The sequence below is a fragment of the Podarcis bocagei genome, assembly GCF_964188305.1.
Source record: "Podarcis bocagei genome assembly, chromosome: 15".
Taxonomy (NCBI): domain Eukaryota; kingdom Metazoa; phylum Chordata; class Lepidosauria; order Squamata; family Lacertidae; genus Podarcis; species Podarcis bocagei.
This window is the reverse complement of record NC_138141.1, coordinates 42,441,925-42,458,071: the sequence shown is the minus strand read 5'-3', so window position 1 is coordinate 42,458,071 and position 16,147 is coordinate 42,441,925. Positions and strand designations below refer to the sequence as shown.

General features: G+C 48.5%; 2 protein-coding genes and 1 long non-coding RNA gene across 4 annotated transcripts in view; 2 read left to right on the top strand and 1 right to left on the bottom strand.

Moving 5' to 3' along the window:
* Positions 1 to 1,644: 1,644 nt before the first annotated feature.
* SMG8 (SMG8 nonsense mediated mRNA decay factor) lies at positions 1,645 to 7,860 on the top strand. Its single transcript, XM_081172004.1, has 4 exons — positions 1,645 to 3,659; positions 4,113 to 4,258; positions 5,280 to 6,155; positions 7,360 to 7,860. Exons 1-4 carry the CDS (start codon positions 1,754 to 1,756, stop codon positions 7,555 to 7,557), a joined length of 3,126 nt encoding a protein of 1,041 aa, XP_081028130.1. The 5' UTR covers positions 1,645 to 1,753; the 3' UTR covers positions 7,558 to 7,860.
* LOC308574415 lies at positions 7,861 to 12,644 on the bottom strand. 2 transcript variants are annotated; one of them, XR_014002485.1, is made up of 3 exons: positions 12,621 to 12,644; positions 8,573 to 8,710; positions 7,861 to 7,950 (listed from the first exon to the last, which is right to left on the bottom strand). It is a non-coding gene; the product is annotated as an uncharacterized lncRNA (long non-coding RNA). The 2 variants fall into 2 exon arrangements; XR_014002486.1 differs by lacking the exon at positions 12,621 to 12,644 and adding an exon at positions 12,378 to 12,610.
* Positions 12,645 to 12,911: 267 nt separating this feature from the next.
* GDPD1 (glycerophosphodiester phosphodiesterase domain containing 1) overlaps positions 12,912 to 16,147 on the top strand; it is a 30,566-nt gene continuing 27,330 nt past the window's right edge. Inside the window, exon 1 of the mRNA XM_081172200.1 lies at positions 12,912 to 13,197. Coding sequence (XP_081028326.1) covers positions 13,062 to 13,197 — 136 coding nt within the window. The 5' untranslated portion in view covers positions 12,912 to 13,061. The remainder of the gene's footprint in view (positions 13,198 to 16,147) is intronic.

Below are 16,147 nucleotides of genomic sequence, written 5' to 3'. Positions count from 1 at the left end.
CCAGAGCCACATGTAAATCGGTGGCTTGGCTCAGGTGAGCGTTGCTAATCTACTGTTATCCATTGGCATAACATGCATGCCTCTGGGCCAGGCACCCCCAACTCCCATCATCCCTGACCACTGGTCCTGTTAGCTAGGGATGATGGGAGTTGTAGTCCCAAAAGGGCCGAGTTTGGGGATGCCTGCTCTGTGCAGATCTGCACTTGAGTTATGACAGCTCACCAATTTAAAGACAAAACATTAAAGGTGGCCAGTAGAGCGACGCAACAGACATGGTGAAAAGCAACCAATACATATTTATAGTCTTACAGGAGAGAATCATGGAGGTTGATAGGCATTTGTCATAAGGCAAGCTGTGCTGGAGAACTACTTTACTTGCTTTTGATAAATTGTTGGGAGTTGGAACCTAGTTGCTGCACTGCAGGTCGTGCAGAGTTCTACCTTTTGCTCAGTCTGGGCAAGATACGTAGCCTCTGTCCCCTATCCACCGTCTTCGGACCTTTCTGTCTTGCTTCTAAGGTGGTGAACTGTAGCGCTGTAGGTGTTGGACTACAACTACCATCATCACTGACCATTGGCCATGCTAGCTGGGACTGATGGGAGTTGGAGTCCAGCAACTTCCGGAGGTTCGCAGGTTCCCCAGCCCTGCTCTTAAAAAGTACTTGAATGACAATCGCCGAGTACACATCTGCATCTGTCAACAGGTGCGCGGGAGGAAATAAGTGGGGAATTCATGGAATTTAGATCATATGTTGCTAGCATATGAAAAGCTGCACAAGGCTATACACGTGTGCAATGCTTAAGGGCCCAATCCTGTGCACGTTGACTTAGAAGGGCGCGCGCTTACGGCAACACCCTGCCTGTAGCAGGTCACGTGCTCCATTCGGAGGTTCGCAGAAAGAGGAAGGGCAGTTCCAGGACGCAGCGCCTTCATAGTGATGTCTGAGCATGTGCAAGGAAAGAGTCCTTCGCCTCCCTGCCCTCACTTGTTTCAAACATAGACTTTAAAAGCAGACTCTCACAACGTTTCCACCTTCTGGCTTGACTTTGCAGACCTTTTTTTCCCTTTGTCTCCTGCCTGCGGTGTTGGGAGCAGGATTTGGGAGGGTCCTTGGGGACGGAATCCTCGATCCCCGTCCCCACCCCGCGAAAACCAAGACGTGCAAGCGAATATTGCTGTTATTTATTTATTTTAACCAAAATAAATAATATATTTCAATAATTCAATAATATATTTCAATAATTCAATAAGGTAGCTGGGCTGCAGCTCCCATCAACCCCGCATTGCAAGGGGGTTGGGACTAGATGACCCTTTGGGCCCCCCCTTTATTTATTTATTTATTTATTTATTTCCATTTCCATTTATTATTACACCACGTTCAGTGGTGCGGAATGATGCAGTCCCCACGGGTTCTCCTTCCTTTAATGGGAAGCCCGCGGGGCTAGATACCTAGTAAGCCTGCCTAGGGTGCAACCTGACAAAACGAAGGGGTGGAGTGTGGAAACAACAGGGGAAATCTCGCCTTCCGACGCTGGGAGTATCCCTCTTCACTTTTCCCCATCTCTACGTTCGCAGAAGGCCTTTTCTTTCTAGCTTATTGGCTGGTGCTTCGACACATATCGCGTTCTTTTTCCTCCCCGCGCCTGCGCAGTTTCTTCCTTCGTGCTTCCCGGGCTTCGGACGGCGGCTGCTCCCGGGGGGCGACAAAACAGCCCTGCAGGGAGGCTCGCGGTGCCGTTGCAGAAGGCGAGGATGGTGGGCGCGACGGCGGTGCGAGGCCCCGTGGGCTTGCATGAGTTGCTGCTGGCTGGAGCGGAGCGGGGAAGCAGCAGCAGCAGCGCTGGCATTGCTGCCGCCACCCCTGCCGCCAGCACTGCAGCCGCTGCTCCTGCTGCCGCTGCTCCTGCCACCAGCACCACCAGCAGCAGCAGCGTCACCCCCGGGGTAGTTACCCCGGGGGAGGAAGAGGAGGTCTGCGTGGTGGGGATCTTCGGGAAGACCGCCTTGCAGCTCAGCTCGGAGAAGGCGGCCTTGGTGAACACGGTGTGCGACAGGCAAGTCTTCCCCCTCTTCCAGCGCGGCGGCGAGGCCAGATCTTCCGCTGGAGGAACTGATAGTGGAGGAGGGGAAGGTGGTGGCGGCGGCGGCGCAGACCCAGGAACCGTTTCCCCCTCGGCTTCTTCCTCCGCTTCCGCTTCCTCCTCCGCCTCCTCTTCCGCAGCCTCCTCTTCCCAGGGCGACTACAACCTCCTGGAAGCCTATTACAGCCAGGATTGCAAGGTGCTCTACCTGGTCCTCACGTCCATCTGCGACAGTCACCAGCTTCTGCAAGCCTGCAAGGACCTGGATGCCATGGGGGACGCCCGAGGGCCTGGCAGCTTGGGGGCTCACCTCCTGGCCCCGGGCAGCTCCCAGCTGCCCCACGCCGAGGCCCACGAGTTCTGGAAGCACCAGGAGAAGCTCCACTGCCTCAGCCTCCTCTACCTCTTCTCTGTCTGCCACATCCTGCTCATGGTCCACCCCACCTGCTCCTTCGACATCACCTACGACCGGGTCTTCCGAGCCTTGGACGGCTTGCGGCAGAAGGTGCTGCCGTCTCTGAAGGCCGCTATCAAGAACTGCCCCGTTGGCAAGGACTGGAAGCTCAACTGCAGGCCTTGCCCGCCCCGCCTCCTCTTCCTCTTCCAGCTCAACGGAGCCCTGAAGGTGGAGCCCGCGCCCGGCAGGGGGCAGGAGTTCTGTGGGCACCTGGAGAAGCCCCCCGCAAAGAAGCACTCTCCCAAACGGCGACTCCAGCATGCCTTAGAGGACCAGATCTACCGCATCTTCCGCAAGAGCCGGGTCTTGACCAACCAGAGCATCAACTGCCTCTTCACCGTCCCGGCCAACCAGGCCTTTGTTTACATCGTGGCCGGCGGGGCGCAAGAGGGCGATGACCCCATTGCTGTCTTGCTGGACCAGCTGCGGAGCAACTGCACTACCCGGGAGGCGGAGGCCTCGCTGGCGCCTGCCTTGGCTGGGCCTCGGAGGTACCAGGCCATGCGGCACGGGAGACAGCAGCTGTCTTTCCACGTGGAGAGCAGCAGCAGCAGTTCCAGCTCCTCGGGGCAGCTGGTGGACTGCACCTTGAAGGAGTTCCTCTTCCAGCACGTGGAGCTGGTCCTTGGCAAGAAGGGCTTTGACGACAGTGTAGGGAGGAACCCGCAGCCTTCCCACTTTGAGCTGCCCACCTACCAGAAGTGGGTGGCCACAGCCCTGAAGCTGTACGAAGTGGCCATTGAAGGCAAGGACAGCGACCCATCTTCGGCCATCGGGGAGCTGACCTCCAAAATCATGGGGAGCATCAAGGTTCTGGAAGGCTACCTGGACATTGACACCAAGTTCTCAGAGAACCGCTGCCAGAAGGCCCTCCCCATGGCCCACAGTGCCTACCAGTCCAACCTGCCCCACAACTATACCATGACTGTCCACAAGAACCAACTGGCCCAGGCCTTGCGGGTCTACAGCCAGCACGCCCGGGGACCAGCCTTTCACAAGTACGCCCTGCAGCTGCACGAAGACTGCTACAAGTTCTGGAGCAACGGGCACCAGCTGTGTGAGGAGAGGAGCTTGACCGACCAGCATTGTGTGCATAAATTTCACTTGCTTCCGAAATCGGGTAAGTTTTAGGTTTCTAGCCCTCATTGTCCTTCACAATATTGTTCAATCATTTCCTGCTACATGTTCAACTTCCAGAGTGGGGGATCCCTAACTGAAAGGTGAAACTTTCAGCATGTCACATCTTTCTATATACACATATATGGATGGATACACACACACACACACACTTAGGCTTAGGGGTCTTTAATCTGTCCTATCTGCATTAGAAGCAAGTACAAAATATTCAGTATAATGACAAGCACCCTTTTGAATAAAATCCGTGGCAACAAATGTTTTCTGGGATAAAAAGGGCTTGCATCACTTCCAAAATGCATGGTTTTTTTGGACTGCAAAAAAGTGGGGTTATGATTCTCAAGTTTCTGGATTCTGTGTTGTTCAAAGCTTTTAAAGAAGCAAAGAAGTCAAAGGAACCAACTGATGGAAGTTTTCCTTCTGTGGCTCTCTTTTTTAGGGGAGAAACCTGAACCAGACAGGAACCCACCTGTCCTGTACCATAACAGCCGAGCTCGCTCCACTGGCACCTGCAACTGTGGGAGGAAACAAGCACCCCGGGATGACCCATTCGACATCAAAGCAGCAAATTACGATTTCTATCAGGTAATTATTTGTCACCTTCCTCTTGCCAATACAGTTGTTAGATAGATGGGTAAACTAACAGCTGAAGACTTGTCATTGTGTGGGCCTTTTCATCCCTCTTTAGAGCCACACTCCTTCTGGGGTAATCTGTCAGGGGCTGCCTTCTGCAGCTGGAATATGGGCCGCAAGTGGGCAGCTTCCTGCCTTCCCCTGTTCCTTCTGCCGGCCCACCCCTGTGCTTTTCCTGCTTTCCTCTTCGTCTCCCCCCAGCAAGTTGCAAGGAAAGGGTTAGATTGCTCTTGCCCAAAGCTTTAAGCCGATTGCTTACAGAGGGCTTTTGTACTTAGGCCAGGGGCAGTAGATTTCCCACCCCTTTTTGAACTAAAGAGTGGGGCCAGGTGCATCTTCCCTTTGCTGCCCAGGAGGGAGGGGGGCACAACCTCCCAGCAGCCTTTGGATACCCAGCTTCCAGGCCTTGGGCTTTTACACAGCATGTTCCTGGAGGCATTTCTATATCGCAAGGGTGGCGAACCTGTGGCCCCAGGTCCAGGTGTGGCTCTCTGTGTCCCTCTGTTTGGCCCTCAGGACTCTCCCCGAGTCACCCCTGTCCCTTGGGCCACATTCCCATTAGTTGTTTTTGCCTGGCTGGAACGCATTGTTGGGCTGGGACAATTGTTATTATAATTGGGGCAGTTCACAGAATAAAATACAAGATAAAACACCAGTAAATAATTAAACCGACGACCAAAGCCTGGTTGAAGGGGAACAATGGCCCTTGCTCACCTAGAAGGACGGAGGGGGGTGTGTATCTGTGTGCAGATACGGCAGCCTTATGCATGACTGGGCTATGGCCTGTGTTACAAAGATAGGAATCTCATTCATTGCTCTACCTGCTTTTGCATCTGTTTTGCATCCACCACTGTTATGCAGCCCCGCAGAAGGTTACCTACAAGGAAACACGACCCTCAAGCTGAACAATGTTCCCCACCCAGCTCTAGGTTGCAAACCTTCTCATTTCTACCCCTTTCTTTTGCTTTCCTAGCTGCTGGAAGAGAAATGCTGTGGGAAACTGGACCACATCAACTTCCCCATCTTCCAGCCAAGCACTCCAGATCCAGCACCGGCAAAGAATGAGACGTCGCCCAGCCCTCCAGAGGGCGAAACCGAAAAGCTGAAGGAGAAGGAGCCGCAGACTCAGGGGGAGAGCACCAGCCTGAGCTTAGCGCTCAGTCTGGGCCAGTCCACAGACAGCCTGGGGACCTACCCAGCCGACCCTCAGGGCGGAGGGAACAACACAGAGTCTCACGGGCAGGCAGCTGACTCCAAAGGAGAGAAGAGGCCCAGCTTGGTTGACCGCCAAGCCTCGACGGTTGAGTATCTGCCAGGGATGCTCCACTCCAATTGCCCCAAGGGCCTCCTGCCCAAGTTTTCCAGCTGGTCGCTGGTAAAACTCGGCCCTGCCAAGGCTTACAACTTCCACACCGGCTTAGACCAGCAGGGTTTCATCCTGGGAACGAATTACCTAATGCCTTGGGACATTGTCATCCGGACACGGACGGAAGAGGAGGGGGAGCTGGACACGAATTCCTGGCCGGCTCCTAACAAGGCTGTCCCCGGGAAAAGGAGCGCAGTCGTCATGGGCAGAGGGAGGCGGCGGGATGACGTGGCCCGGGCCTTTGTGGGGTTCGAATACGAGGATGCCCGCGGCCGGAGGTTCATGTGTTCGGGCCCCGAGAAGGTCATGAAGGTGATGGGAGGGGGGCCAAAGGAATCGGCTCTCAAGGCTCTCAACTCCGACATGCCCCTGTACATCCTGTCGTCCAACCCGGGGCGGGGGCTGAAGCCGCACTATGCTCAGCTGATGAGACTCTTTGTTGTGGTGCCTGACGCTCCACTGCAGATAGTACTGACGCCACAGGTGAGAAGATTATAGAAAAGCTGGAGTGTATTGTGCTCAGGTCCTGTTTGTGGGTTTCTGGCGTATGTGAGAACAGGATGCTGGACTAGATAGGCCATTGGCTGTTCTTAGCACACATGGCAAGGTCTGGTTCTATAGGTCAGGGGAAGGCGGCGCAGTATAATAAGTCTTCACAAGATAACCGCAGCAACTGACGTATCAGTATTTCAACATGTGTTTTAGTGAATGTTCTTAGAACATGAGTAGTAGTAATCCATAGCAGCAGCAGAATGCTAGGCCTGTACTAAATGTCTTTCTTAGATTTACATCCTACCTTTCCAAGGCTTGTGGTCATAGTTCCCCTGCAGTTTTTATCTTTGCACAAAGTCGGTTTGGCTAAGAGGGGGTGACTGGCCCAGGGAGTAGGGCAGTTCTTTTGAAGCAGAGGGCAGATCAAATAGCTTTGTGAATTTTGCCTGTTTGGAGGCACTGATAGTCTTGCCATTTCAGTATCACACATCGTGGCTGGGTTTGGGAAACTTCAGGTCCTGAAGTGGACCTAAGACCTCCAGCTCTCGCTCTCTCTGTGGCCTTTGGGGTTCTCTCTCCAGGCCCCACACCCTTTGCAGTGCTTTTGCCTGACTGGAATGTGTCCTGGGAGAGTGGCAATACCTCTTGTTTGCCTGGATAGAGTGGGCTTATGTAGAAGCCCCTGACTTTTGCATGGCTAGAGTGTAGCCTGAGAGTCACATCCATAGATCACTCACTTTTGCCTGTGACCCCACCCACGACTCACATGTGGCCCCTCAGAAGGTTCCCCACGAATGAATGTGGCCCTTGGGGTGGAAATGCTTCCTTGCCCCTGGTTTATGTCATGTTACCTTTATTCGTATTCAGGGTGTCTTTAGACCTCTACACTTGATCTTAGCCACAAGGCTGAGAAGTGGATAGCTTTAAAAGAGGACTGGGCAAATTCATGAAGGATAAGGCTATCAATGAATGGCTACAAGCCATGATGGCTATGCTCTGCCTCTACAGTTAGAGCAAGTAGTATGCTTCTGAATACCAGTAGTGCAAAACCACAGGAGGGGAGAGTTGCTCCTGTATCTGGGTAGCCATGAGCCACTGGCCTGATCCAGTAGGCTTTTCTTATGAGAGACTTGTCATTTTGCTACAGCTACCTGTCTGGAGATTTTGTTTATGTTTGTTTCTCTTTCATTCCTAGGTTCAGCCAGGGCCACCTCCTTGCCCTGTGTTTTACCCTGAGAAACAAGAGATAAAACTTCCTTCTGATGGACTGTGGGTTCTTCGGTTTCCTTATGCCTATGTGACGGAACGTGGACCGTCCTTCCCTCCAAAGGAAAACCAGCAACTGATGAGTTACAAGGTGCTTCGAGGAATATTAAAAGCTGTGATACAATAGGACTTACTTGACCACACAAGTTGAATTGGCTTTGGAATTTAGTATTTTCTTTCCCTCCCCCCTCCCCCCAATCTAAATGATGGATTTTGATTACCAACAGCTGGAATTCACACAGCAATCACTGCTTTGATTTTATTGCACTTAAAAAGTCCTGGTGTTGAAACCATATGTATGTGCCAAGTCCTATCAGAGACACTGGATTGGTGGGGTATATTAATGCAGGAGCCAAATTAAGTTCTAGTTTGTAAAGGTCTGTGGATCAAGATGAAGAAAGGAAAAATAAAACATAAGACCTGCTCTTAAGTCATTACTGTTTTATATTGTATTCAAGTGACTGCAACAACATATTGAAGTATATCCTCACTCTGCTGGCTGGGGCTGATGGAGCTTGCTCTTAGGAGGACGGGGATGCAAAGAGAGATGATATGAAAAATCAGCTAAAATGTGCTGCATTAAAGGACGTTCTGGATGCTATTTATTATTATTATTACTATTTAATGTTTATATCCCACTCTTTTACCAATAAATACTCAGAGCCGCTTTAAAAAAAGGGGGACACAATGATGTGATAAAGAACAAATAAAGCACTTTAAAAAGGATTAGAAGCAACCAACCATAAAAGGCAACAGTTAAAAACAGCAGCAGAACTAGATGGTAAATGCCTATTTGCATAATTTCTGTTTCTTTCCGGAAAATGTCAGGGCCAGGCAAGTCACCACAGGGAGGGCATTTCAAAGCATCGGCACCACTACTGAAAAGGCCCTGTCTCTTGTGTTTAGTCACTTTGATCATTCATGCAGGGAGCGGGGCCTCCAAAATAGATCTTAAAATGTGGGCAGCTTTATATAAGAATCCTTGTGGGTAATAATTTGATCTAGGACAAGTCTAGAATTATATGCTCCAGTCATCAGGTGCCCCTAGTAATTCTGGTCACCTCCCTTTGGACCAACTGAAGTTTCCAAATCCTCTATCCAGTTTCCTGGGAATAAATGCCACTGAATTCAATGAAACTTACTTCCGAGTAGACAGCCAAAGGATTGTACTGAAGTGTGGCTGTCATGTCCATCTTCTATAAAAGGTGATTCAATCAAAGCTGCTAAAAGGCAATCTTGGCTGAAGCTGGTAAAACATACATCTGGCAGCTAATTGTCTCCTGCTTGACAAAAGGGGAAGGGGTGAGAAGGAAAAACACAGACCATTAGGAAACATATTTTATGTGGACAGATCTTTTTTATATATAAAAAAGCAGAACTTGAACTAAAAACTTCTTAAACATCAGTGATTCTTTTAAAGTGTTGCAACAACAAAGGACACTGTTTTTTGCTGCTCTGTCGTTTGGACTTCCAGCTAATTCCAGATGTGGAATAGCATGTTACAATTATTCAAACATGATTGGGAAATACTCTGGCCTGGTCAGATGTTTTTTGCTTTTTATTTAATCTATGCACATTCCTGGCCTTGAACCTTTGCCTTCAAAAGAGGAGCAAGGCCTGCCAATGACCTTTTGGACTATGCAAGTCCTTGTTCAAATTGAGCTGTCCTTTTCTCCCTCTCTGCACTGTGGCTCCACCTGCTGCTCCTGCAGAAAACAGGCAAAGGCTTTGGTGCACTCTTGCAAATAATCCCACAATGTTTGTTCAGTTTTATGGCACACCTGCAGATATGAGCCTGTGTTTAGTCATTTAGGACCTTAAAAAGAAAACAGTAATCTAACCCGCCCACCTAGTGACCAGGATGGGGTCTACACAGGTAACCAAGTGAGGGATTGTCAGCAGTTGGAAACCTTGAGCCTTCAGGCCTAATTTGGCTTTCCTGCTCTCCCTGTTTGGCCCACAAGGCTGATCTGGTCAAGCCATACCCACTTGTCTATAACCTGCCATGATATGACATTGGGTACAGGGCAGATTATGGTAAGTCACAGCTGCAAAGGAATGTTCATTTTTTTTGGCTGTGCCTTGAATTCAACACCTTACCCTGCTGTGCTGTTTTGTTAAGGGACTGGATACGCTCTGGGACCCCTGATCGCTGCTGTGTGTTTCCAATCCCTGCTGAAAGCAACACAACAGGGAAGGTGCCAAATTCAAGCAGCACAGCTGCAGCTATAAAGGAACAACCTATGAGTTCCAGAAAAACATCTACTACTGCTTCTTTGACTACGCAAAAGCATTTGACTGTGTCGACCACAGCAAACTATGGCAAGTTCTTAAAGACTTTTGCCTTTGTAATGTATGCTACATTATAACCTTGAAAATGCCAGCAGTTTCTACACATACAGTGGTGCCTCGCAAGACGAAATTAATTCGTTCCGCGAGTTTTTTCGTCTAGTGAATTTTTCGTCTTGCAAAGCACGGTCGGAAAAGTTTTGGAAAAGCTTCAAAAATCACCAAAAAACTCAAAAAAGGCTACCACACCGCGTTCTATGAGTTGCTCCTCGAAGTCAAGTCGCAACTGTATTAACGGTGTTAAGAAAAAGAAAACAAACTTGCAAAAAACGCAAGACGTTTTCGTCTTGCGAAGCAAGCCCATAGGGAAATTCGTCTTGCGAAGCAGCTCAAAAACCGCAAAACCCTTTCGTCTAGCGAGTTTTTCGTCTTGCGAGGCATTCGTCTTGCGGGGCACCACTGTACATTTCACCAACCAGGCAAGCAAGAAACATTATCACAGTTCAAGGACGCATTCCAGCTAGGCAAAGGCACTCAAAGAAAGATGTTGCCTGTGGAGAGCCATAAAGGGCCGCAATTAGCCCCCAGGCCTAAGGTTTCCCCCCCGCTGCTGTGCATCCAGTATTTGAGATTTGGCTGAACATGCAAGGGCAGTTTATGAAGGGATTTGTAATCCTATGGAATAATGCCTGTCATTCACATCTGAGGCTCACATGTGGAAGCCCTTGCATTTCAAGGAACCACACGGTTGCAGTTGCTTGGGCTAGCCCACTAGGGGGCTCTCAGCACAATTAAAGTTGGGAATAAAGGTATTTCAGCTTCCCTAAAGAATAATCTTCAATTAACTGAAAGTTATGGAACATCAGTGTTTCATTTTGAACAGAAATATGTTGGAAGTGCTGCAGATGTCCTTGGCCTCTTTGGGGAAACCAGATCAGATTGATTTTTTTCTTTAAGTTATTGATAAGCTGGTGTCAGTTTGCATGGTGGTTTGGAACACAGTTCAGGAAGAAAGGTCTCTGTCCCAAGGAGGTTACAAACTAGAATCTGTCCACAAGTGAAACAGAGGAAAGGAAACAATTTATGGTTGTTTCTGTTATACAGGACAATGCTTTGTTACAGGGCAGCAGTGGTATCCAACATGGTGCCCTCCAGATGTTGCTGGACTACAACTCCCATCATCCCTGACTGTTGGCCAATACTGCCTAGGGCTGATGGGAGTTGTAGTCCAAGGATACCCGAAGGGCACTTTAAGCTACACCTGCAGTAGAGTTTGGGAAGCAGAGGGTTGTGTTGAAGTGTTCATGGAAAAGGTAGGTTTTGAGGAAGGGCTGGCAGGAATAAAGAGCAATGGCATCATACATAATAATAATAATAATAATAACAATAATAATAAATTTTATTTATATCCCGCCCTCCCCAGCCGAAGCCGGGCTCAGGGCGCCTAACAACAATCAAATAATCAAACAATCAATCCAACATTCTAAAAACATTTCATTATAAAAATTAATTAAAATCAAATTAATGGCAACCATTAAGCAAAATTCTGTGCAGGTTGCCAGAGGAGGGAGTCAGGCTGGGCCCTCACCAAAGGCCTGGTGGAACAACTCTGTCTTGCAGGCCCTGCGGAAAGATGTCAAGTCCCACAGGGCCCTAGTCTCTTGTGACAGAGCGTTCCACCAGATTGGAGCCACAGCCGAGAAAGCCCTGGCTCTAGCTGAGGCCAGCCTAACCTCTCTGAGGCCTGGGACCTTCAGGATGTTTTTATTTGCAGACCGTAGGTTCCTCTGTGGGGCATACCAGGAGAGGCGGTCCCGTAGGTACGAGGGTCCTAGGCCGTATAGGGCTTTAAAGGTTAAAACCAGCACCTTAAACCTGATCCTGTACTCCACCGGGAGCCAATGCAGCTGGTATAGTACCGGATGAATGTGATCTCGCAGCGAAGACCCCATAAGGAGTCTCGCCGTGGCATTCTGCACCTGCTGGAGTTTCTGGGTCAGTCTCAAGGGCAGCTGTTCTCAGAAGCTTCTGCTCACATAGAGCATCATAGAATTGTAGAATTGGATGGGACCGTGTGGGTCATCTAGTCCAATCTGCTGCCATGCAGGAATCTTCTTCCCAACCTGGGGCTCGAACCCATGTCCCTGAGATTAAGAGTCTCATGCTCTACCGACTGAGCTATTGAGCCAGAACATGATCACTAAAAGTAAAATACACTCCCCAAAAAATGTTAACTTAGAATTACCATACTAATCACAGCCTCTTTTGCATCCTGGACTAAATAATAGCTGCACCTAATAGAGTGACTGCTTAGGGCCTGTGTTGGTCTGTTTTAGTCTATTAAAACCTTATTATGGAGTTAAAGGTTTGGGCATGTGTCTATGTAGCATAAGCAAATGGGGGTGTCTTAGTCAGGATGAATTAATACAGTAATTGTCGTGTGGAGGTCTGTTGAATATCTTTTGTATATGACACTGCCCAAAAGTATAAATCTTAGTGTGGCCTTAATTAAATAGCTTTTTTTTAATGAAGAATGGCTAAGAAGATACTTTATAGAATCCTGCAACTCCACCCTGGCACCTTATGGTGAAGGGCAGGTAAGAATTGGAAATAACATCAGTAACGGGAATGGGTCGTATCCATCTAAGTTCTACTCACGAGTAGCCCCATTGAAACTGATGGACTTAAATCAAAGTCATGCTCCTTCTTTTCCATGGTTCTTGTCTGAGCAAGATGAACACTGAATACTACCCAATATTATTATCATTATTATCTTAGAAATACTAAGCTTTATTGGCACTACTGTTTTAACGTGTTGTTAATTATTATTCCTTAAACGTTGGTGGCATTCGTCATTCTAAAGCGCGAGGAGGGGAAGAGTCACCGTTATTTCAGATTTACCTCACACACTGGATTGGCCGCGGCCCATGACGTCACATGGGGGCCATCGCAACCGCCAACCCCAGCAATCCCTTTCTTTCCTCCGCCGCCGCCAACATTCTTCGCCGCTCCGCGCTAAAATCGTTATTGTCGGGCCGCGCGCTTCGCCGACCAATCAGCGCGCCGAGCGCGCTCGCGCCTACTCTCCCATCTCCATCACCGCTATCCTTATCATCATCATCACTCCCCCCCCCCACCAACCGCAAGTGGGACTGGCGCATGCGCTGCCGGAGTGGGCGGAGCTCCCTGGCGGTCCGGAGAAAGACAAGGGAGCGGTGGCCGGTCGCCTCAGACCCCCGCTCAGGAGGGAGCGGGCGGTACTAGGCAAGAGGAGCTGCGTTTCCGCAGCTCTCGGCGCCTGCCGCCTTCCATTCCTCCTCGGCCGCCTGAGGAGGAGCGACCATGTCGGTCGTCTTCTACATCCTCTCCACGCTGGGCGGCTACCTCTTCACCTCGGCGCTGCTGCTGAAGTACCCGGGCTTGCTCCACCGACCCAAGCGCCACCGCTTCCGATGCCGGCACATCTCCCACCGCGGCGGTGAGGGCGGCCGCTGGGCGTCGTTGTATTCATGTATATGCATATATATTGTCAAATCGAGAGGCAGGATTTTTCTTTGTGAAGGGGCGCAGCTTTATTTTGGGGAGTGGGCGTAGCAATCGAGAGAGAGAAAAGGGGGTGTTCTCTGGTGGAGAGGATTTGGGGGGGGGGTGTTGCCCACCTTACCATTTGTAATTATTAAATACGGGTGTGTTTTTTTAATATTGAGGCTATCCCGAAGAATATGGGAGGGAAGCTGTTACAAATTGAATCATACAATAATGATAATTGGGGGCGGGGGTAGGGTCTTGCCTTACTAATAATAATATTCGCAGTATTTATATCCCTCTCTTAGCTGGACATTTTCAATCCCAGAGCAGGGAACAAACAAAGAAAATAAACAGAGAAAAACAATATACAAAAAATGCAAAATCATATAAAGGGGGCGTCCCTAGTATATTATTTATTTGTAATTATTGAATGCACTGTTTTTAATGTTGTTTGTTAGTCACCCAGGGAATATGAGAGGGAAGCTGTATGAATTTAATAATATAATAATGGTAATTTTGTGGGGGAGGGGGATTTGTCTTATTATCTATTTGTAATGATTAAGTACATTATTTTTAATATTATTTATAAGTGTCCAAATGGCTATTTATTGATGGGAGGGAAGCTGTATATACATTCAGCAATATAATATTTATAATGAATGTTCTTGGGGCAGTGCAGATTTTTGGGTGGGGGACAGATATTTTGTGGGGAGGCAAGAACTGGAGAGAAAACTATTATTGGGAATGTAGAGCATTTTGGTGGTGACAAGTTGGGAGAAAATATTGGGGGGGGGCAACAAATGGAGATAAATCTTCTGAGGAGGGGTGGAAGGGGGGGCTACAAAGAACTATAGGGGCAACAGATTGTGATACAAAAATAATACATTCTTGGGCAGGAACTGAATTGGGGGAATTATGGTAGAGGAGAGAGAAGACCCACTTGCCCTCCCCCCCTTGGGGGTGATGAAAAATGTGTATGTGTACAAGGTCACACCCCCACCCCAGCCCCTGAAAATCTCCTGGTGAAGCAATTGATTGTCCTAGGGACTTCAGCGGCAATTTAAAGAGAAGAAAGGGAGAACATTGGCGGTGATGCTGGCCTTGCTCGCTCACTCTCTTCCTCTCTCAAAAAAGCTGACCTTGAAATCTGTGCCCCCTCCTTGCTCCCCCGCCCCTAAGAAAAGGGGTGGAGATTGCTACCTTTCTTTCGTGCCTAGCCTCCCCCCCAAAAAAATAAAACACTTCTTCAGACATCAGCAAGCAAATTTTACTGTGATGATAATGTCTGAATGTTGAAATAGAGATTATATTCTGTTTTTGTATGTTACACTGTTATTTTTCATCATCGTCTCTCTCAGGGCTGCTTCTCACCCCCTCCACACAATGGCAAGTTTCCTTTTCTAAAGTTCTCACACACACTCCTTTATGCAGTCCTCCCCTCTAGTATCCCTTTCATTCTTCCTCCCCGTTCTTCCTCCCCAAGCCCTCCCTTTTGTCAGACACTTCTCTGCTTCGGATTTCAGAAGTGTCTTTCAGAAGTATCATTTAGATTTTCCAACCTCTCCCTCCCCCTTCTGCAACTTGTCTGCTTCCTAAACTTCACAACTCCTTCCACCTTTTTGTATCCTTTGGAATTCCTTTTTTGTACATCCCCCTCTCTATGCCCTGTTATAGTGTCAGCCATCTGTTAAACTTTAAATAGGCAGTTTCAGAATATTCTCTTTTTTAGAGATGTTGCAAAATCTGTCTTGTTTAGTCAGGCTGCAGCCCTGAGAGGGCAGCAGGGTCAGGGTTAAGCTGGGAGTAGGTGGGTTTCAGGGCAGCTAATGGACAGCATGCTTTTGTTTTAAAAGCAGTCTTTTAATTGGGTCTGTCCCAAGTTCATATGGAGATAGGGCTTTAAAAAAATCAATGAACTATAATCCTGTGCCTGTCTTTTTGGGAGGCATTATTATTAACAATGTTTCTATACTGCCCTTCGTCGGAGGATCACAGGGTTTACAGGTCTACAGTATAAAAACACAACAATACATACGATATGCATGCCAGACCTTTATTGAGCAACCTGTGCTTAAATTGTGTTGGACGCTTCGTAACTTTGTGAGCACGCACCTTGCAGTAGTTATTCCCTACCCCTTTATGATAGGAAGGTCTATTCTCCCCATCCCAAATCTCTCACCATTTGATACCAGCTTCCTTAGAGTTGAATGTCAACTACGTGTGCTGAAAAGGAAGTAATAAAAAGGTAAGAGGTACCAGCACCTATGTGTTCATTAGCATTATAATAAATAAGAAGAGCCTCTTGGATCAGGCCAAAGTGAGCCCATCTAGCTCAGCATCCTGTTCTCACAGTAGAGGAAGGAGGTAAAATACATGGGCCCCAAATTTCCTCCTTAGAGGGGTTGCTCATCATGCTCCTTTTTTGCAAGAGGGGTTTCTGAATCCTTTAATGGTATATTTCACAACTCTACATTTTATCTTAGTAATTGCTCAGCTAGGTCATTTTACCAGCCAATGGCAATTAAAATGTCATCTTTCCTCAAGGGATTTCACTTGACTCACTTTCTAATCTGTTTAGCCTGTGCTATTGGGTGACAGAGAGAAGGTGGAACTGCACAACACCTACTTTGCCTCTGTCTTCATCCAAAACGAAAGTGACGCCTAACCTGGTAAATCATGCAGCACAATAAATAACACAATAAATCATGCAAGGAGGGAGATGAAGCCCAAGATAGGAAAAGAGCCCAAGATAGGAAAGGGAACACCTAGCTGCTTTAAATGAACTCAAATCTCCAGGACCTGATGATCTGCACCCAAGGGTACTAAAGAAGCTTGCAGATATCATCTCAGAGCATCTGTTTATAAACTTTGTGAACTCTTGGAGAGCAGGTGAGGTCCCT